At 34.8% G+C, this 16,016-nt stretch overlaps 1 protein-coding gene across 3 annotated transcripts in view; it reads left to right on the top strand.

Annotated features, from left to right (window-relative positions):
- The window catches only part of opcml (opioid binding protein/cell adhesion molecule-like), a 408,742-nt gene that overhangs the window by 55,784 nt on the left and 336,942 nt on the right, over positions 1–16,016 (top strand). The window contains exon 1 of one of the 3 annotated variants that reach the window (XM_009305399.5): positions 3,185–3,536. The exons of the other annotated variants lie outside the window; for them this stretch is intronic. Coding sequence (XP_009303674.1) covers positions 3,476–3,536 — 61 coding nt within the window. The 5' untranslated portion in view covers positions 3,185–3,475. Of the gene's footprint in view, positions 1–3,184; positions 3,537–16,016 lie in introns of those variants that run through there. 3 annotated transcript variants of the gene reach the window in all.

Raw genomic sequence — 16,016 nt, 5'->3', positions numbered from 1 at the left:
TGATCTATGCTTGTAGCTTGCTTATTATATTTTGTGCACTACCCTACAGAATTATCCCAATCAATCTAAAATGATAAATTCTGTTCATATTCTGTAGTTAATCTCATCTAATAAACTTGTGGTCATATCACAATATATATCGCATCAAAAAAAAAAAAGCAATGTTAGAGTTTTTCAATATCGTGCAGCCTTATTTCTTAATATGGATTTTTAATTTTTCAAAATATCTTCTACAGAAAAAGGAAACTCTTAAAGAAATGGAACAATCTGAGAGTTAGTCAGCGGTAATTAAAAATGTATATATATAATTTTAAGGGTTGAATTTTGGGTTCATAGGTTGTAGATGACCATCAACCATTTTCTCAGAGGAAGACAAACTGACAAAACATTGCTCTAACTCCAAGTCTTATTTATCGAGAAAATTCAAAAGCACTGCACTGTTTGGGTGTTCTGTGTTTGTCTGAGGTAATTAGTCTACCAAAATGTGGATATTTCATACAAAAAATATGAAGCTGATCTGCCAGTTCTTGTCCCACAACTTGCGATGCGCTTGTGGCATTCATTCAACCTGATGCGTCGGAACGGTGTGAGCACAAGCCGCGGGGACCTCCATTGGAAATAACGAACCTTCTTGAACTCTAGAAAAGATGCAATATGCAATCTGCCCCTCTCTAGCAGTTGATCTTCTTGCACAGATAGGGTGGATGCACTTTATTTGTTGGAATTAGTTGCGGATCCATTCCTTGGCAGTTTACAGGTCCTTCAATGGGTCTTTTTTCCTTAGCAAAAATACTTTCAAAAGATGTCTCTTTCTTACTTGTTGTTTAATTTTGGGCACTCAGATGACTGAGATATAATCGGGGGAATACAGTCTTTTTTTCAAAATAAAAGATTTTTCAAAAATAAAAGATTTTTCAGACTCAGATAATAAATAAAACATAAATAATTAATGATTTCTTCTATGGCCCAGTACCAATTGATCCACGATTGGGGACCACTGTTATATAGAACAATTCCACATGATTGTTTATAAGCTTATTTAAACAATAAAATCACATTTCCAGAAGTTGTTTTCTTTTGTTTTATTATTTTACAAATATTTAATAATGTCCCCAGAAAATTGCTGGATGGTTATTTTTTCAACGGACCAAAAATAAAAGAATGTTTGCTCTTGGCTTTTATAATCTTCTCAGAGCATTTCATTGGTTAAAAATGTGATTGCAAAATAACAACTCTGGAAAATTCCCACCTGTAACAATCTTACATATTTAAAACATTGCTCAACTGTAGTTAAATATTGCAGAAATTTCTATGTAGAAAGACTCTTCTGGTTCTGTGGCTTTGATAATCTTACCCCATATGGCTAAAGAGTACAGCAAATATTTGAGTGTAAAGCCTGTGTGATTGGGTTCTATTCAGGACTGCTCACTAAACACAAGACTCCCTTCGAGTTGTCAAATCTATGGTGCTGGGGAGTTCACATATCTTTTCATGGTTCAAAAAAATATAATATATGGGTATATGAATCTGAATAAAATTATCTATGTCTTAAACAAAAATGTGTTGTTTATCAATAGAAATAGGCCTGTAAGGGATACGTTTGAGGTGCTGATTAAAAATAAAGTTATTGAAGAAGTGGATAAATTTAGCTATCTTAGCATAACTCTAGACATTAATTAAAAATGTAATAGTCATGTAAAAAATGTGTAAGAAGGTCAATCCAAGTTTAAACCGTCTTTGTTTTATTAGAACTTTTTTATAACAACATTTTTAGCAAACTGCAAAATTATGCATGCACACAATGATATTAATTCTCACTCGTCATATTGCATTAGATCACGGTCAAAAGCCTCTTTAACAACACTGAAGCCTATTGACTCGATATATAAACAAGCAATTAAAATGATGGATTCAAAGCCTATGTAAACATAACTTTTTTAGTTTTGTTAAATTTAATTATCCTAAATTGTTACTTTAAATGTTTAAATAATCATGTTCCAATGCTGTTTTCTGATCTAGTCAGTAGGCATCAAACCTCTCACAAAGTCACATGAGCGCAATAGTGTAAGAGCTCTTTTGGTCAATCTGTTGTCTCTGCTAAGGGAACCAAATAGTAGAGTGATTTACCTGTTAGCCTAAAATTAGAAAGTAATATAAATATTTCTAGTAGTGTTCTTAAGAAGTGCTTAAAAACAAAATAGCAGTGTTTGCACAAATAATCTACTATTAGTTTGTTTGATCATGCCGCCTTCGCTTTTGCCTCACAGTAGCTTTATGTAAAGAATTATGTAGTGTGTATGTATCTATTATATTTTCATTTTATGTCAAGCCTCAAGAGTTGAGAATTGGCAAGTCTGCTAAAACAAACAAATGCATTTGGTTGTCTAGTGTAATTGTGATGTCCATGTCAAACAAACAAACAAGCAAACAAATAAATAAATGTGTTAATTATATAAAAAATGATCAGAAGACAAAATATACTCCAACTTGTCCTAATATTTTTTCAGTGTCATGATTATTATATTAAAACACGTCAAAATGAATAATTAAAAACTCATTATGAATTTTTTTTTTGTGTGTAATACATGTCTTTGACTTTTCATTGTGCTTGACGTTGATCTTATTTTGCCAGTTTAGGGAGTTAGGGAGTTCTGTCAGACAGTGATTAATGTCATTTAAAACGATAACAAATATTTTTGGGAGAAAGAAATGATCATCATGGCATAATTGAACAATTATTAGCCCTGCTTTTGTTCATCCATATGCATTTATAATGGAAGAGATGCACATTGTAAATTTTTGCAGCTAGAGATTTACAAAAGCTGTCCAAGGTCACCTTGAGAGTTTTGTCAGAGTGCTGATGACTATCACAGCAAAGGGACTTGAGCGTCATGGCATGGATCCAATAGTCAGTGTTGACAGCAGGCAATTACACAAATAAGAAAGGCATGATCTTTAAATAGAAGCTCCATAATGTGAGGGAACAGAGCAATTCCAGACGTGTCTGTCAGTTCGTGGTGACAGACCAAATATTAGGAGGCTGGCCGCCAGTTTTATTGAAGATGCTGCTCGTTCTCTCATTCTCTCATCTTGCAGAGCTTTGCATTAGTGGTCCAGGCGAAGCATGAAAAAGAGAGACACCCCTTGCTGACAGACAGCCAACAATCCCAGCCAATCGCAGCTCAGAGGAGGCGGGACGTTCCCTTCCGCCAGCCTGCTGAGCGCGCTCTGCTTATGAAAATAATCAATGGGAGCTCAGTCTCTCTGCCGCTTTAACTTGTGCTGGATTTAAATTGCCTCCACTCCACTCCATGCTTATCCAAGGGTGAAAATAAGCCGTTTTCTGCTGTAATTACTCGGTGATCAAAAAAAATAAAACAGCAAACAGAGCACAGGTGGTTGTGTTTGTGTGGAGAAAACCAAAGGGAAGAAAGAAAGAAGCACCGGCTGCTGCATCCAGAGAACAGTTTGAAGAATGTGCAATCCTGCCTGCTTTATCTTCACCGTGTGGCTGATTGCTTTGCTTGTTTATCCAGGTAATGTTATCATTTATTCTTTGCATGGTGAAGCTGCACCTAAACGCTTTATGGGGTAGATGAAGGGGGGAAGTAAGCAAGTCTTTATTTAAGCATGGTGCATTTCAAATGTGATCAAAGTTAGAGTAAGTGTGCAGAATGTTTGTGATGTGGGATGATTTCGAGGTTGCATGCAGTGCGTGCTTTCTTTCTACTCGAGGGACATCCCGGAGGAATGTCGAAACTCACTTCAGGTAGACTAATCGAGAATGACAGTGGAGACAAACTGAACGGAGTAAGCACAAGGCATCACGCAGTCACCGTTTACTCGCATCCATGAGTCATTTCAGAGGACACAGAGTGCGCTTTTGGCATTCTGATAAGCTTATATTGCAGATTTTTTTTCCTCACCGAAGGCAGAAATTGAACTGCCCTTTTTGTTCAGTATCTGTAGTTTTGATGTGAAGTACTTTAGCAGATTTATTTATGAGCGTTGGGGATGCTTTATATTTCAAAGACATTGTAATTGTTGTCTGACTTTGTGTTTTTGAGGGTGAGCAGGTTGTTATCTACAAGTTACCTCAGGCAAAGTATTGAGCTTTTTAGGCAACAGGGACATTTCATACTACAAAATAAAAAAAAAAATAAAAAAAAGAGAGAGAGAGAGAATATGAGTCATAATAATTGAAATTTGAACCTGAATTCTCTGTGACACTGCATTCACACAGAAACACATACACAGATCAATATTCAATTTTAAAAGAAGTAAGGTTTCTCTCAGAGCAGGGAGCTCTTTTGGAATTGCACTAGTGATTGCAAAAGTAGAAGACATTCAAAAACTAACTAATAAAGACATATGAGAGAAGAACAAAAGTCAGCCTGCCTTTACTTCATTCACAAAGGTCACAATGTGTGTGTTGCGTCACATGGCTTAATGAATTGCCTTTCCCTTCCAGGTTGCCTAATTAATAGCCTCAGCAAGTGGTTTAGAGAGGTAAATACTGCAGGACCGGAGCCACCAGTTTGATACTTTTATTCACAGGTGGTTGTTTGCTTTGACTTAATTAGCACACTGCCAAAATGTGTTGGCCAACCATCAAAGGGCACCCCCTGTTTGATCACAGTAAGGCCCTGAGCTGTGATTTAATTTCATAATCGACGGGAAGAAAAGAAAATATATAAATAATTATAATTTGGAGGGAATAAAGAAGAAAAAAAAAAACACTTTGAAAATTAGAGAAAAATATTAAGCCTTGAATTCTGAGCTTTAGTTTAAATATTAGATGATCTTGGTTTTACAGATTTTGCATAAATAGTTCAGGGTAGCATGATGTCTTTATCCCAGTAACACATTTTAATAATAATAATAATTGTTATTATTATTAGTAGTATTACTATTATGAGTATTATAAGTCAAAAAAGCCAAAAGTCAAATTATTATCAATAATTATAATAACCATCATCATCATCATCATCATTGCTTATTTTAATGTTTAAATGTTATGCTTTATATAATTATTTGTCATATAAATATAACATTTAAATTTGTATTTAATAGAATAAACATATATATATATATATATATATATATATATATATATATATATATATATATATATATATATATATATATATTGTACATTTATGCAATGTATTTCATACATAGTATTAGTAGTAATTATGTAATAGTTATGGTTTTATGATTTTATTAAACTGATCGGCAATAATATTTATAATAATAATAATAATAATAATAATAATTTAATGATCATTTCTGTTGCTTAAGTAGCTGAAGTGCTGTTTAATACAGGACTACAGCAATAAAATACTGTTTAATAAAGCCTCAGAATAAACCAGTGACTGATATCAATTGGCAAATTTCAAAACAGATACTTAAAGGAATTTGATGGCTGTGTCTCAAGTTGGACACATTTTTGAAACCTTTTTTGCACTGCTTCAAGTCCGATACCCGATTGGCCTGGCTGGCGCCAACACTGCTTTAAGGCAAGCCTCCAAGGTTAGCAGAAAAAAAAAAGAAAAGATTGCTGTGGTGTGCAAAGACCTGAGGCCATTTTTAATAGGTGGCAATGCAGAAGTTATTTCACTACACTGCATAAACTGCTTAAAACCTCAAAAAACTGCTTATCATTAAATTAACTGACATGCAGTCATCTGATCTTCAACATTCTTTAAAACACTCATTTTTGGAGGAATCTATTTTTGAGTTGACATCAGAAAATTGTGCCATTTTATAAGACATTTTTACAAGTAAAGATCAGGCATAAAGCACTTGGCAGTGAGATAAAAGTGATTCTAGGTGCCGTTACAGGTTTTCAAGTGGTCACAATTCGCTGGATTAACCTCCAATCAGTTTCAAGGGATATGTTTCTAGTTAATGCCAGGTTTAGGCTAAAGTCTAGAGTTAGGGGATTTTATAACATTCTTACATCATTTATTACTTCACAGATAGTTCAGCCTGAAATCTCAATTCACTCACTATTCATTCATACAAAGATATTGTGAAGAAATCTGGAAACCTGTAACCACTAACATTAATAGTAGGATAAACAAATCCTATGGAAGTTAATAGCTACAGGTTTTCAACCTTTTCAAACTACCATATGTTTTGCTTAAAAGAAGAAAGACACTTAAAAAGGTTTGTGACACATGAAAGGTGAGTAAATGATAACAGAACTTTGCATTTGGGTAAATTTCGAAAAGTTTTGGGTAAACTATTCTTGTAAGGCTGGGTTTTCAAACTCCAGAGGCCACTTCAGCATTATGACTAATCATAATAGGACAGTTGAAACTGTAAGATTTTAATATTCCTTAATATATTGTTGATTTTTTTTTTTCCATTCTAGCATATAAAACTAACAAATCAATAAATTTATTTGCATACATGTAAAATAGATGTTACTACTCTGGGTTATTTTAACATGATTACATTAATCAGCTTAGAAAATTCGAATTACTTCAAAATAAATAACAAAGCTGTCACATTTGAAAGAAGGGGAACTAAAAAACAAACAATTTTTAGTTGGTTCACAAAACAAACATGCATTATGAGAGATGTAGTTTATATTCAATAAAGCAGAATGGACTAGGATACGATGATTAATGTGTACATAATGTTTAATATCATTCAGTATCGATAATTATTGACATTTTTTTTCTACAATCCATATAAATATTAGAATTTTTAAAAATTTATTATTTAACCACTTTATTTTAATTTACGAACATTACTAAGGCAAATAGTTTTAATAGTCAAAAACGAAAAACAAATTAAACAAAAATATCACGTATCAATATGAAATATCACATGATAATCAAATCTGAGCTTTCAAGTAAAGGAACAAACCATCATTATCCACATACATACTGAACATTACAAATTATGAAGTTGAATGACTATATTACCCCAATGCTTTTTTATTTTTTTATTTTTTATTTTTTTTAAGAGGGGGAGCTAGTGCCTGGGATGCACAAGAAAAGAAACTAAAAAGCCACATCCTTTTGTGGTGACATTCTTACATCCTTTTTATTTACAGCAGGGGTGTCCAAACTCGTTCCTGGAATGCCGATGTCCTGCATAGTTTAGTTCCAACTTTCTTCAACACACCTCCCTGGAAGTTTCTAGTATATCTAGTAAGAGCTTAATGAGCTGGTTCAGGTGTGTCTAATAGTGTCTAACTGTTTTATTGGCCCAGCTCTGGCATGGACTTTTATTATAATGCTGGGTTTACACCAAACACAAAGCGTCATGTCATGGATGCTTTTTGCAAATTTCTGTTCATCTTGAATATCTTGAACTCGGACAAAAGATGAAATGAAAGTAAATTCTAAGCGTTTACACTAAATATCCTGCGCATGTACTATAATCTACTCACATGTATACTTCAATTCGCTTTTGGTGTGAATCATAAATTCTTGCAGGCCACATAAAATGATATGGCGAGCCAGAGTTTGACATGTGCTGTAAGGGGTAAGTTGACTCAGAAACATATCTTTCATGACAATATTAGACTGGTTAGTCACATGGTGTTTGGAGCTCAGACGACTGGCTGAAAGTTGTGCAACAGCCACTGAGATGATACTGAATGTAAATGCAAAGCCTTCTCCAGGTATTATCTAGTAGACGTTTTTTGGTGACATAAGAAGATTGTATTTTTTTTTTTCAACCCCAATCCACATTTTCAACAAACCGCTTTGCATCTGAAAGATCAGATTTGTCTTCTTAGTCTGCTTCATGTCAGCAGTTTAAATCACACCTCCATAATAAGTCTAGTCATGTCTGTGGGATTGTAAAACTTTCCTGACAGCATATTTTCAGCGGTCACTTTATTAAAGGGATAGCTCACTCAAAAATGAACATTTACTCACTCTTAAGTGGTTATTCTTTATCCTGTTGAACACAAAACAATATATATTAAAGAAAGCTGGAACCACTGACTTCCTTAGTAGGAAAAACATACACTACCTGAATAAAGTCTTATCCAAGTTTTAGGAACAACCAATAATAACTTGATGTCTAGTTGATCATTTGGTATTAGAAGTTGCTTATATGAAAGACAAGGGTGCTTGCTTATGTTTCTTTTACCAAAATAAAATATGATAATGGCTTGATTTTTAATTATTTAAATAAAACAGTAAGATCTGACTAAGCTAAGACAAAAGTCTTGTCTTTTAACAGAAATAATGTACAGTACATAGAATATAAAGTCATGGTGCAGTGGAAAAAATAATTAATATTGTGTATGACTCCCATGAGCTTAGAGGACTGCATCCATACATCTTTGCAATGACTCAAATAATGTATTAATGCAGTCATCTGGAATGGCAAAGTAAGTGTACTTGCAGGACTCCCAGAGTTTATCAAGATTCTTTGGATTCACCTACAATGCCTCCTCCTTAATCTTACCCCAGACATGCTTAATAATGTTCATATCTGGGGGCTGGGTTGGCCAATCGTGGAACTTTGATATGGAGGCTGAATTATGAGACGGAGCGCTATCCTGCTGAAGATATGTAGACTTCTGTTGGCAAAAACTTTGCCAAATGATCAACTAGAAGTCAAGTCATTATTTGTCATTGAAGGTCAGTTTAGTGTAGTGAACTCACTGCCATGTTCAAGAAAGCAGGTTAAGATTATTTGAGCTTTGTCTCATGGCCTGCTGGAAGTCAAGTACATTGTGCTCATAATGGGATGGAGATGGTCAGGAACTATACTCTGGTAGGCTGCAGTGTCTACATGATGCTCAGTTGGTACTAATGGGCCCAAAATGTGCCAAGAAAATCTCCCCCACATCATTACAACACCAGAAGTCTGAACTCTGATAAAAGGCAGGATGCTTTCATGCTGTTCATGCCAAATTTTGCATTTACACTAGCCTATACAAGATGTATTGACCCAGGGAAAAAAATAGAGCGACTGTTAGCTGACAGCTCTGATCTTAAAGATTTCTCTCTGCTCCATTCCTGTATTTAATCTGTTCCCAGGGTTTACTTAATTTTTTTTTCATGTACTGTACATGGCATACTAAAGCACAGTGTTATTTTTCTTTCTCTCGACTGCTGCTGCCAAACTTTTTTTTTTTGTCAATTTGATTTATTTAGAACCCCATTTATGTCAGAAAAGGTCACTCTGGCCACCTTCTTTTAATCTAGGTCATGTCCATGTTGTGTGATTTATCTATGACTTGACCAAAACGTTTTTCTCACATGATGTATTCAATAGTTTTATATTGTTTACTTTAGGGGTTCCCAAACATTTCAGCCTGTGACCACCTGAAGTAACAAATCAATGGCTCAGAGGTGGTTATAAATACACAAATGTTGCATGCAACGTCTCACACTTCAATAGGCCTATTTTAAAGATGAGTATAGTGACAAACATAAAAAAAATGCAACAGCCTAAAAACCATGCAATTTTGTATAGTGATTTATTTATTTGTTTAATGCCAACATTAACCTCATCTACTGAAATGTCAACATTAACATTAACCTCATCGATTAAGTCTATTCTTGTTTTAATTTAGATTTTATTTAGAATATGTATAAATATATAATTCTGATTAGTATGTTATTCTTAGATAACAACCACTGAAAATAATAGCACAAGCTCATCCATGTGCTTTGATATTATATTTATATGGTTGTCTTGTGACTGAAGTAGGTTAATGTCTGATCCATTCAGCAGTTTTTTTTTTTTTCTGTCTGTTTTGCATTTGATTTAATGAATTTATAAATGTGACATATAGCTCAGAACAATGCTTTCTATCTAATTGTTTTCTTTTGTTGCAAGTAGATGAATAAAGTTCATCCAGGCAGTTGATTTCACAGTACAAATCCTTTTAGGCTTATACAACAGCTGCAGGTAAGCCTGTTGGGTTAATATGTGATAACAAATGTCTGGATGTACTTTATCCCTTAAGTAATTACTCCAGGGGTTGCAGTCCATTGGAACAAATATTAAAGGCGGATAGGTCCTTATTTGCAAGTTTTTTTTTTTTTAATTTATTTTTTATTTTCTTCCTTTTTTTTTTTTAAGAGCCCCTATTATGCATTATTGAAGGTCATATTTTGGTTTCGGGGGTCTCTAATAAAAGTCTGATATGCATGCAAGATCAAAATATACTTTCACAGTCTTATATTATGCATTTATTTTTATCTAATTATCCCAACGACTCTCATATGATTCATTCAGTGACTCATTTGTTCCCAAACCCCCTCCATTGAGTGATTGGTCCAATGACCTAGTCTGTCGTGCTTTGGCGACTAGGTTCATTGCAAAACAGAGAGAAACGGCCACCATGGTTATGAAGTAGCACATAATATGTGAAAGCCCAATGCAGGAGTGCAATAAAGCAATGCAGTTAAACTCCATCATATTACACTATTCTTAACTCTAACCTCAAGTAATAACAACAATTCATAAACATTCATTCAGTATAATCCACACAGTGGCAAAAGTTGAACTATTTTGAAAATTGACTGTGTAGGAGCATATGATGGTTGCCATAGTAAAGACAAATGGCAGAGGATTGTGAGTTTAGAAATGCATTTAAATTGGTACAGGAAGAAGCACGTCACATTTTCAATATGGTTTTGGATGCAATATGTGAACAGCCCCATACAGGTTTAACCTGGGAGATACAGTTCAAACACTGATCTATAATAGATATGTGATTACAAGTCGCATGGAGTCATAATAACTTACAACACACATTTTGCAAACTGCACAACACAAGGCAACAATATTAATTACATGTTACATGGAATGATCTGGAGGAAGAAGAAACTGGTCCATATGAACTGTAACAGTTACTGATGAAGTCCCTGTCAAAGTCTGACAAAGTCCCATACATAATAATCTTTGCTGCTCCTTCATTAGCATACGACCGGTAAATCTTGGTTTGTAGCATAGGTTATTGTATCAAAAATCTGAAAAATGACAGGAACAAGCACAGCGCTGGGTTGGCTATATTGTGATATTGTAAAAAAAAAAATCCTTTATTCCCACCGCTGAATCTCTATTTGCCAGTGATCATCATCTTCTTGTCATGATCAGTCCAGTGATCTACACTAATGTCTGAAGGGAAAGGTATGTTCATGTTTTACCAGATCCAGCACTTCATATTTGGTGATGTACCGTACTGACGTCGACACGTTCATGCAAAAGATCCAAACCCAACACAATTTATTTATTTGACTCTGAGTCGACTATTTAGATCAGGGGTGTCCAAACTCAGTCCTGGAGGACCAGTGTCCTGAAGGGTTGAGCTCCAACCCTAATCAAACACACCTGAAGCAGCTAATCAAACTCTTACTAGAAATACTAGAAACATTCTGGCAGGTGTGTTGAAGCAAGTTGGAGCTAAACTCAGCAGGACACCGGCCCTCCATGACCGAGTTTGGACACCCCTGATTTAGATAAAGAATCAATAGTTTTAAACAGGGTGCACTTACAGATTTAAACCTCAGCTAGATGTTTTCATTAATTTGCAGCTTTTACACACAGCATGGAAGGTCATTTTCAAAAACCCATAATAGGGGCTCTTAAATATAAGTACTATTTGTATTAAATAATTTGTTAGTTATAAACATGGTCATTCTAATTGTTTTTTTTTTTTGTTGTTGTTCATCACCAAGCAACCCCCTTCCCCCACTCTTACTCCCCAGGGAGTCACACTGTATAGGCTTGAGGCTTGCATTGACGGGCAAAAATCTGATCTTTCCCCTTGCACTTCAGATGCAAATGCACAAATCCAATTTGTAATGAATTTATTTCACATATGAACGAGGCCTGAAACTGATCTGGATATGTTGGAATCATTGATAGTTTTATTCAGCTTACACACACATGGGCCATATCCAATATGTGCCACATGGGAGGAAAGAAAAACAGTTCTTAAATCACCATTTACCAAAAACACCATTGTCCCCCATTCTAATGCTCGGTGTGACATTCTGCATGTCTCCTTGACCACATATACCTGCCTAAATGGATAGAGTTGCTGTTTGATTAGATGTTTGCTCCGAGTTGTTGAACAGGAGTGTCTATTAAGTGGCTGGTGAGTGTGTTTACCCTGTGTGCATCTCTGAATAATTTAGCCAACCTTTAAGCATCCTAAAAAACAGCATTTTTCTATGCTAAGAATTCTGTAGAAAAATGTCATCAGTCATAACATTATCAAATATTATTTTATTTATTTTTTTATTTTTTGCGGTCTGGAATACTTGATTTTGATTGGTCAGTCACAACTTTACATGACATGTTATTTTCAGATAACAACCACTAAAACTAACAACACAGGTGCATCCATGTGCTTTGAACCATCAGGACTGTCATTTAATAAGTTCACATTTCTATCTTTTGTATATGTTGTCTGTCATGCTACTATTTTTGACTGTTTGGCACCATCTTATGACATAATTCCTTTGTGTCAAAACAGTGGTAAAAGGAGTGTGGTACTTTACAAAAGGAATATTGACATTATTCAAACATATTATACAGTTGTCTGAAATACTTGATTCTGATTGGTCAGGCACAACTTTCTGGGTATGTTCTTCTTAAACAGCAACCCCTTAATCTAATAGCACAGGCACATTTGTGTGCTTTAAATCATCAGGACCGTCAGTTAATATATTTACATTTCTATCTACTGTAAATGGTTGTCTGTCACGCTACTGTTTTTTTGACTGTTTGGCTCCATCTTGTGACTGAAGTAGGGGACGAGGCTTTCTTTTTCAGCATTATTCCTTTGTGTCAAATCGATGAAAGGGGTGTGGTTAAAAAAATTGTGGCTGAAGCCATCAAACTGACGTGAACTAATTGAATTTATTTTACAGCCGTCTGAAATACTTAATTCTGATTGGTCAGTCACACTATTCCAAGGTATGTTCTTCTCGGATAACAACCACTGAAACTAATAGCACTGGCACATCCGTAAGCTTTTGGACCATCATTTAATACGTTCACATTTCTATCTACTGGGTATGGTTGCCTGTCACGCTACTTTTTTGACTGTTTGGTGCCATCTTGTGACTGAAGTGGGGGCGAGGCTGGCTGGAATACTTAATTCTGATTGGTCTGTCTCAACGTTCCATGGTATGCTATTATCAGATCATCAAACTGGCGTCAACAGAGAAGAATCATCACTCTAAATGGCCAGACCTTGATTGAAGATGATCAAAACAGTGTAATAACTTGCACAGATTAATAGTTCACCCCAAAAAAGTGACAATGCGCTAGTGAAATAAACACTGTAAATATGAATTCCACACACTTCAAACTTTGATGGCTTCCATTAAAGTGTCCTTTTGGGAGTAGTACATCATCCCGGTTGTAACTTTCAGACCAGTGAGATTGTTCCTCCACCCACAGAAACAATAGATTTATTATCAGCTGTAAACAATATAAGTAATTCATTATGATTGACAGCTCAGTGCTTCTGGAAACTCATGTTTGCTCCCTCAGCCTTTGGAGGCATAATGAGCCTTGAAATAACATCTTTCAGGCACTCGGCAACATCTTACAGAATCACTTCGATGGAGGCTGATGGTAATATATTTATGGAGTAAACAAAATGCAGATTACTGCTTCACAACAATATCAAAGTCTGCAATAGTGCAGATGAGGAGCTTCATATACTCTGTGATGCAATGGACATGCTTGGCTATGACCAGAAGTAGTAGTAGTCTAAGTAGTAGTCTAAACTTTCTCAAAAGTTTGAATCGTTTATTGATCAAACGACTTCTCAATGACACTGTAAACTATGCTAAATATCGTGCGGCTGCTGCAGGGCGTCTTTTTACAATTTTTTTGATTCTCGATTAATGGATCTATTAATCAAACTGGCAGCTAAAGGACACATGCGTTCTCACTGTTCCAGTTTCCACTTGGTTTCACGACAAGGTTTTCTTTTTTTTCATCAGCTGCAGTGAAGAGGAGTACATTATAAGAAAGTGTGCAGGAGTTTATGGAAGCACAGCCCACCCCACCAAAACAAAGAGATTGTGATCACTTGCGATTTAAAGATGTTCAATTAATCAGAGAGACCACCTAGTAATTAATAACACTATTAAGTCATTTTATTCATAAGTAGGCAGTAGATTTTCATGAACTGAGATTATAACTGTGATTTCTCTGGAATCACATGTTTGTTTGCCAGAAGTTACATTTATTTATTTTTTGTCTTCTTCTTCTTTTTGTTCCTCCTTCTTCTTCTTCTTCTTCTTCTTCCTCTTCTTCTTCTTCTTCTTCTTCTTCTTCTTCTTCTTCTTATTGTTGTTATTGTTATCATTATTATATTTTAATATCTATGTTTATATATTTCTTGAAAATGGCTCCAATATTTGAAGCACTACTAACTGTAACTATGAACTTCATTTAAAGGCTGTATCATTATTTATTGATCATCATCAGTGAACTGGTGCCACAAGTAAAATATGACAAATTATGTTAATAATATAATGCTGGAGGGCAAATTTGATTATTTCAGTGCTAACTATAAACACAATAAGGCTTCAATACTGTGTCGTTCTCTGGAATAAAACCATAAAATTTAATTTAATTTTTATTTTATTTATTAACTTTTTAATTATTTAATTTAATGAAATTTAGTTTAATATTATGTTGTAATATATTATATTGTTATTTTATTTTTTTATTGTATTTTATTATATATATATATATATATATATATATATATATATATATATATATATATATATATATATATATATATATAATTTTCAATTTTATTACATTAATTCAATTATAGTTTGTTATATTATGTTATATTATATTTTATTTTATAAAATAAACATAAAATCAAATATATTTTATTTTATTTTAAATATTTAAAAAATGATATCTTTATCAAGCACCTGACATTTCTCACATATCTTTATTTTCCCCCATTTGTGATGCATTTGCTTTTGTATGCGTCCCAAATGTATGCTCTTGGTATTATGCGAGGACAATCTCTGGAGTAGTTGGTATGCTCTGAGAGTGTTGTCTAATGCCCCTGTTCCGCCGGGCTGTCATTTAAAATAATGTTTGTGTGACCTTGCCAGAGGTGGTGAGTGCCCCATGACAGATTCATTCCTTCCTTTCCTCGCACTCCACTCACCATGTGCATGTATGTTTTATGCGCACATAAGTGGCAATTCGGTAAGCTCAGCAAAAAAAAAAAATACAGTATATATATATTGCAGATAACATCACCCACCCTCATACCTTACCATATAGACAGATAAAACATTTGTTCACTCATCCTTGCACATGCCATCCTGGCCCGGAGGAAAGGGGGGATGGAGACGCAGCAGACTGGCTTACCGCAGAGCCCAGTGTCCATATGCCATTGCCAAAAGTCCTGTGCCCTTCAAGAGTGCCACGGGTTGTTGAGCTCTGGTCATTTGGTGCCCACTCTAGTTGGTTGGCCACAGCTTGGGCCAGACACTTTCTGCTCATATGGAGGTTAAAACAATTTTGAAGGATTGTTTGCAGATAAAGCGCACAGTGTGTGGCTTCCTGTTGTCTGTGGTTTTGGCTTTGCCGGATTTTCACAAGTTTAGCTCCATGCAGATAAGCTGATTCAGTGGAAGGAAGCTGGATTGATGGTGGGAGAGCAGTGGTGGTCCAGCAGGGGACCAGAACTCACTAGAGAGCTGCAGGATTGAACGACTCATAATATTGTTATCAGTCATTTATAAGGTTTCATGAAGGTATGTGATGTCGAACATAAGTCGTGCACTTTATTTATACTGAATTGTTTTTTGGGTTGAGAAGGAATGTGGAAACATTCTTGAGTTAAAAAAAGAACTTTACATTTTTACATTGCTGTATAATTCATAAGATGCAGCAAAAATCTGTAATAAGTTAGTATTGTTTGTTTGGTAATTCTACAGACACAATCTGTAAAAATGCTCCCTTCCACACAATTTCATCATGTTGTTCAAATGCAAATCAATTAAGTTAGCTTAATTGTTTAT

This window comes from Danio rerio, chromosome 10 (assembly GCF_049306965.1).
Source record: "Danio rerio strain Tuebingen ecotype United States chromosome 10, GRCz12tu, whole genome shotgun sequence".
NCBI lineage: Eukaryota > Metazoa > Chordata > Actinopteri > Cypriniformes > Danionidae > Danio > Danio rerio.
This window is presented reverse-complemented; position numbering and strand designations above follow the sequence as displayed.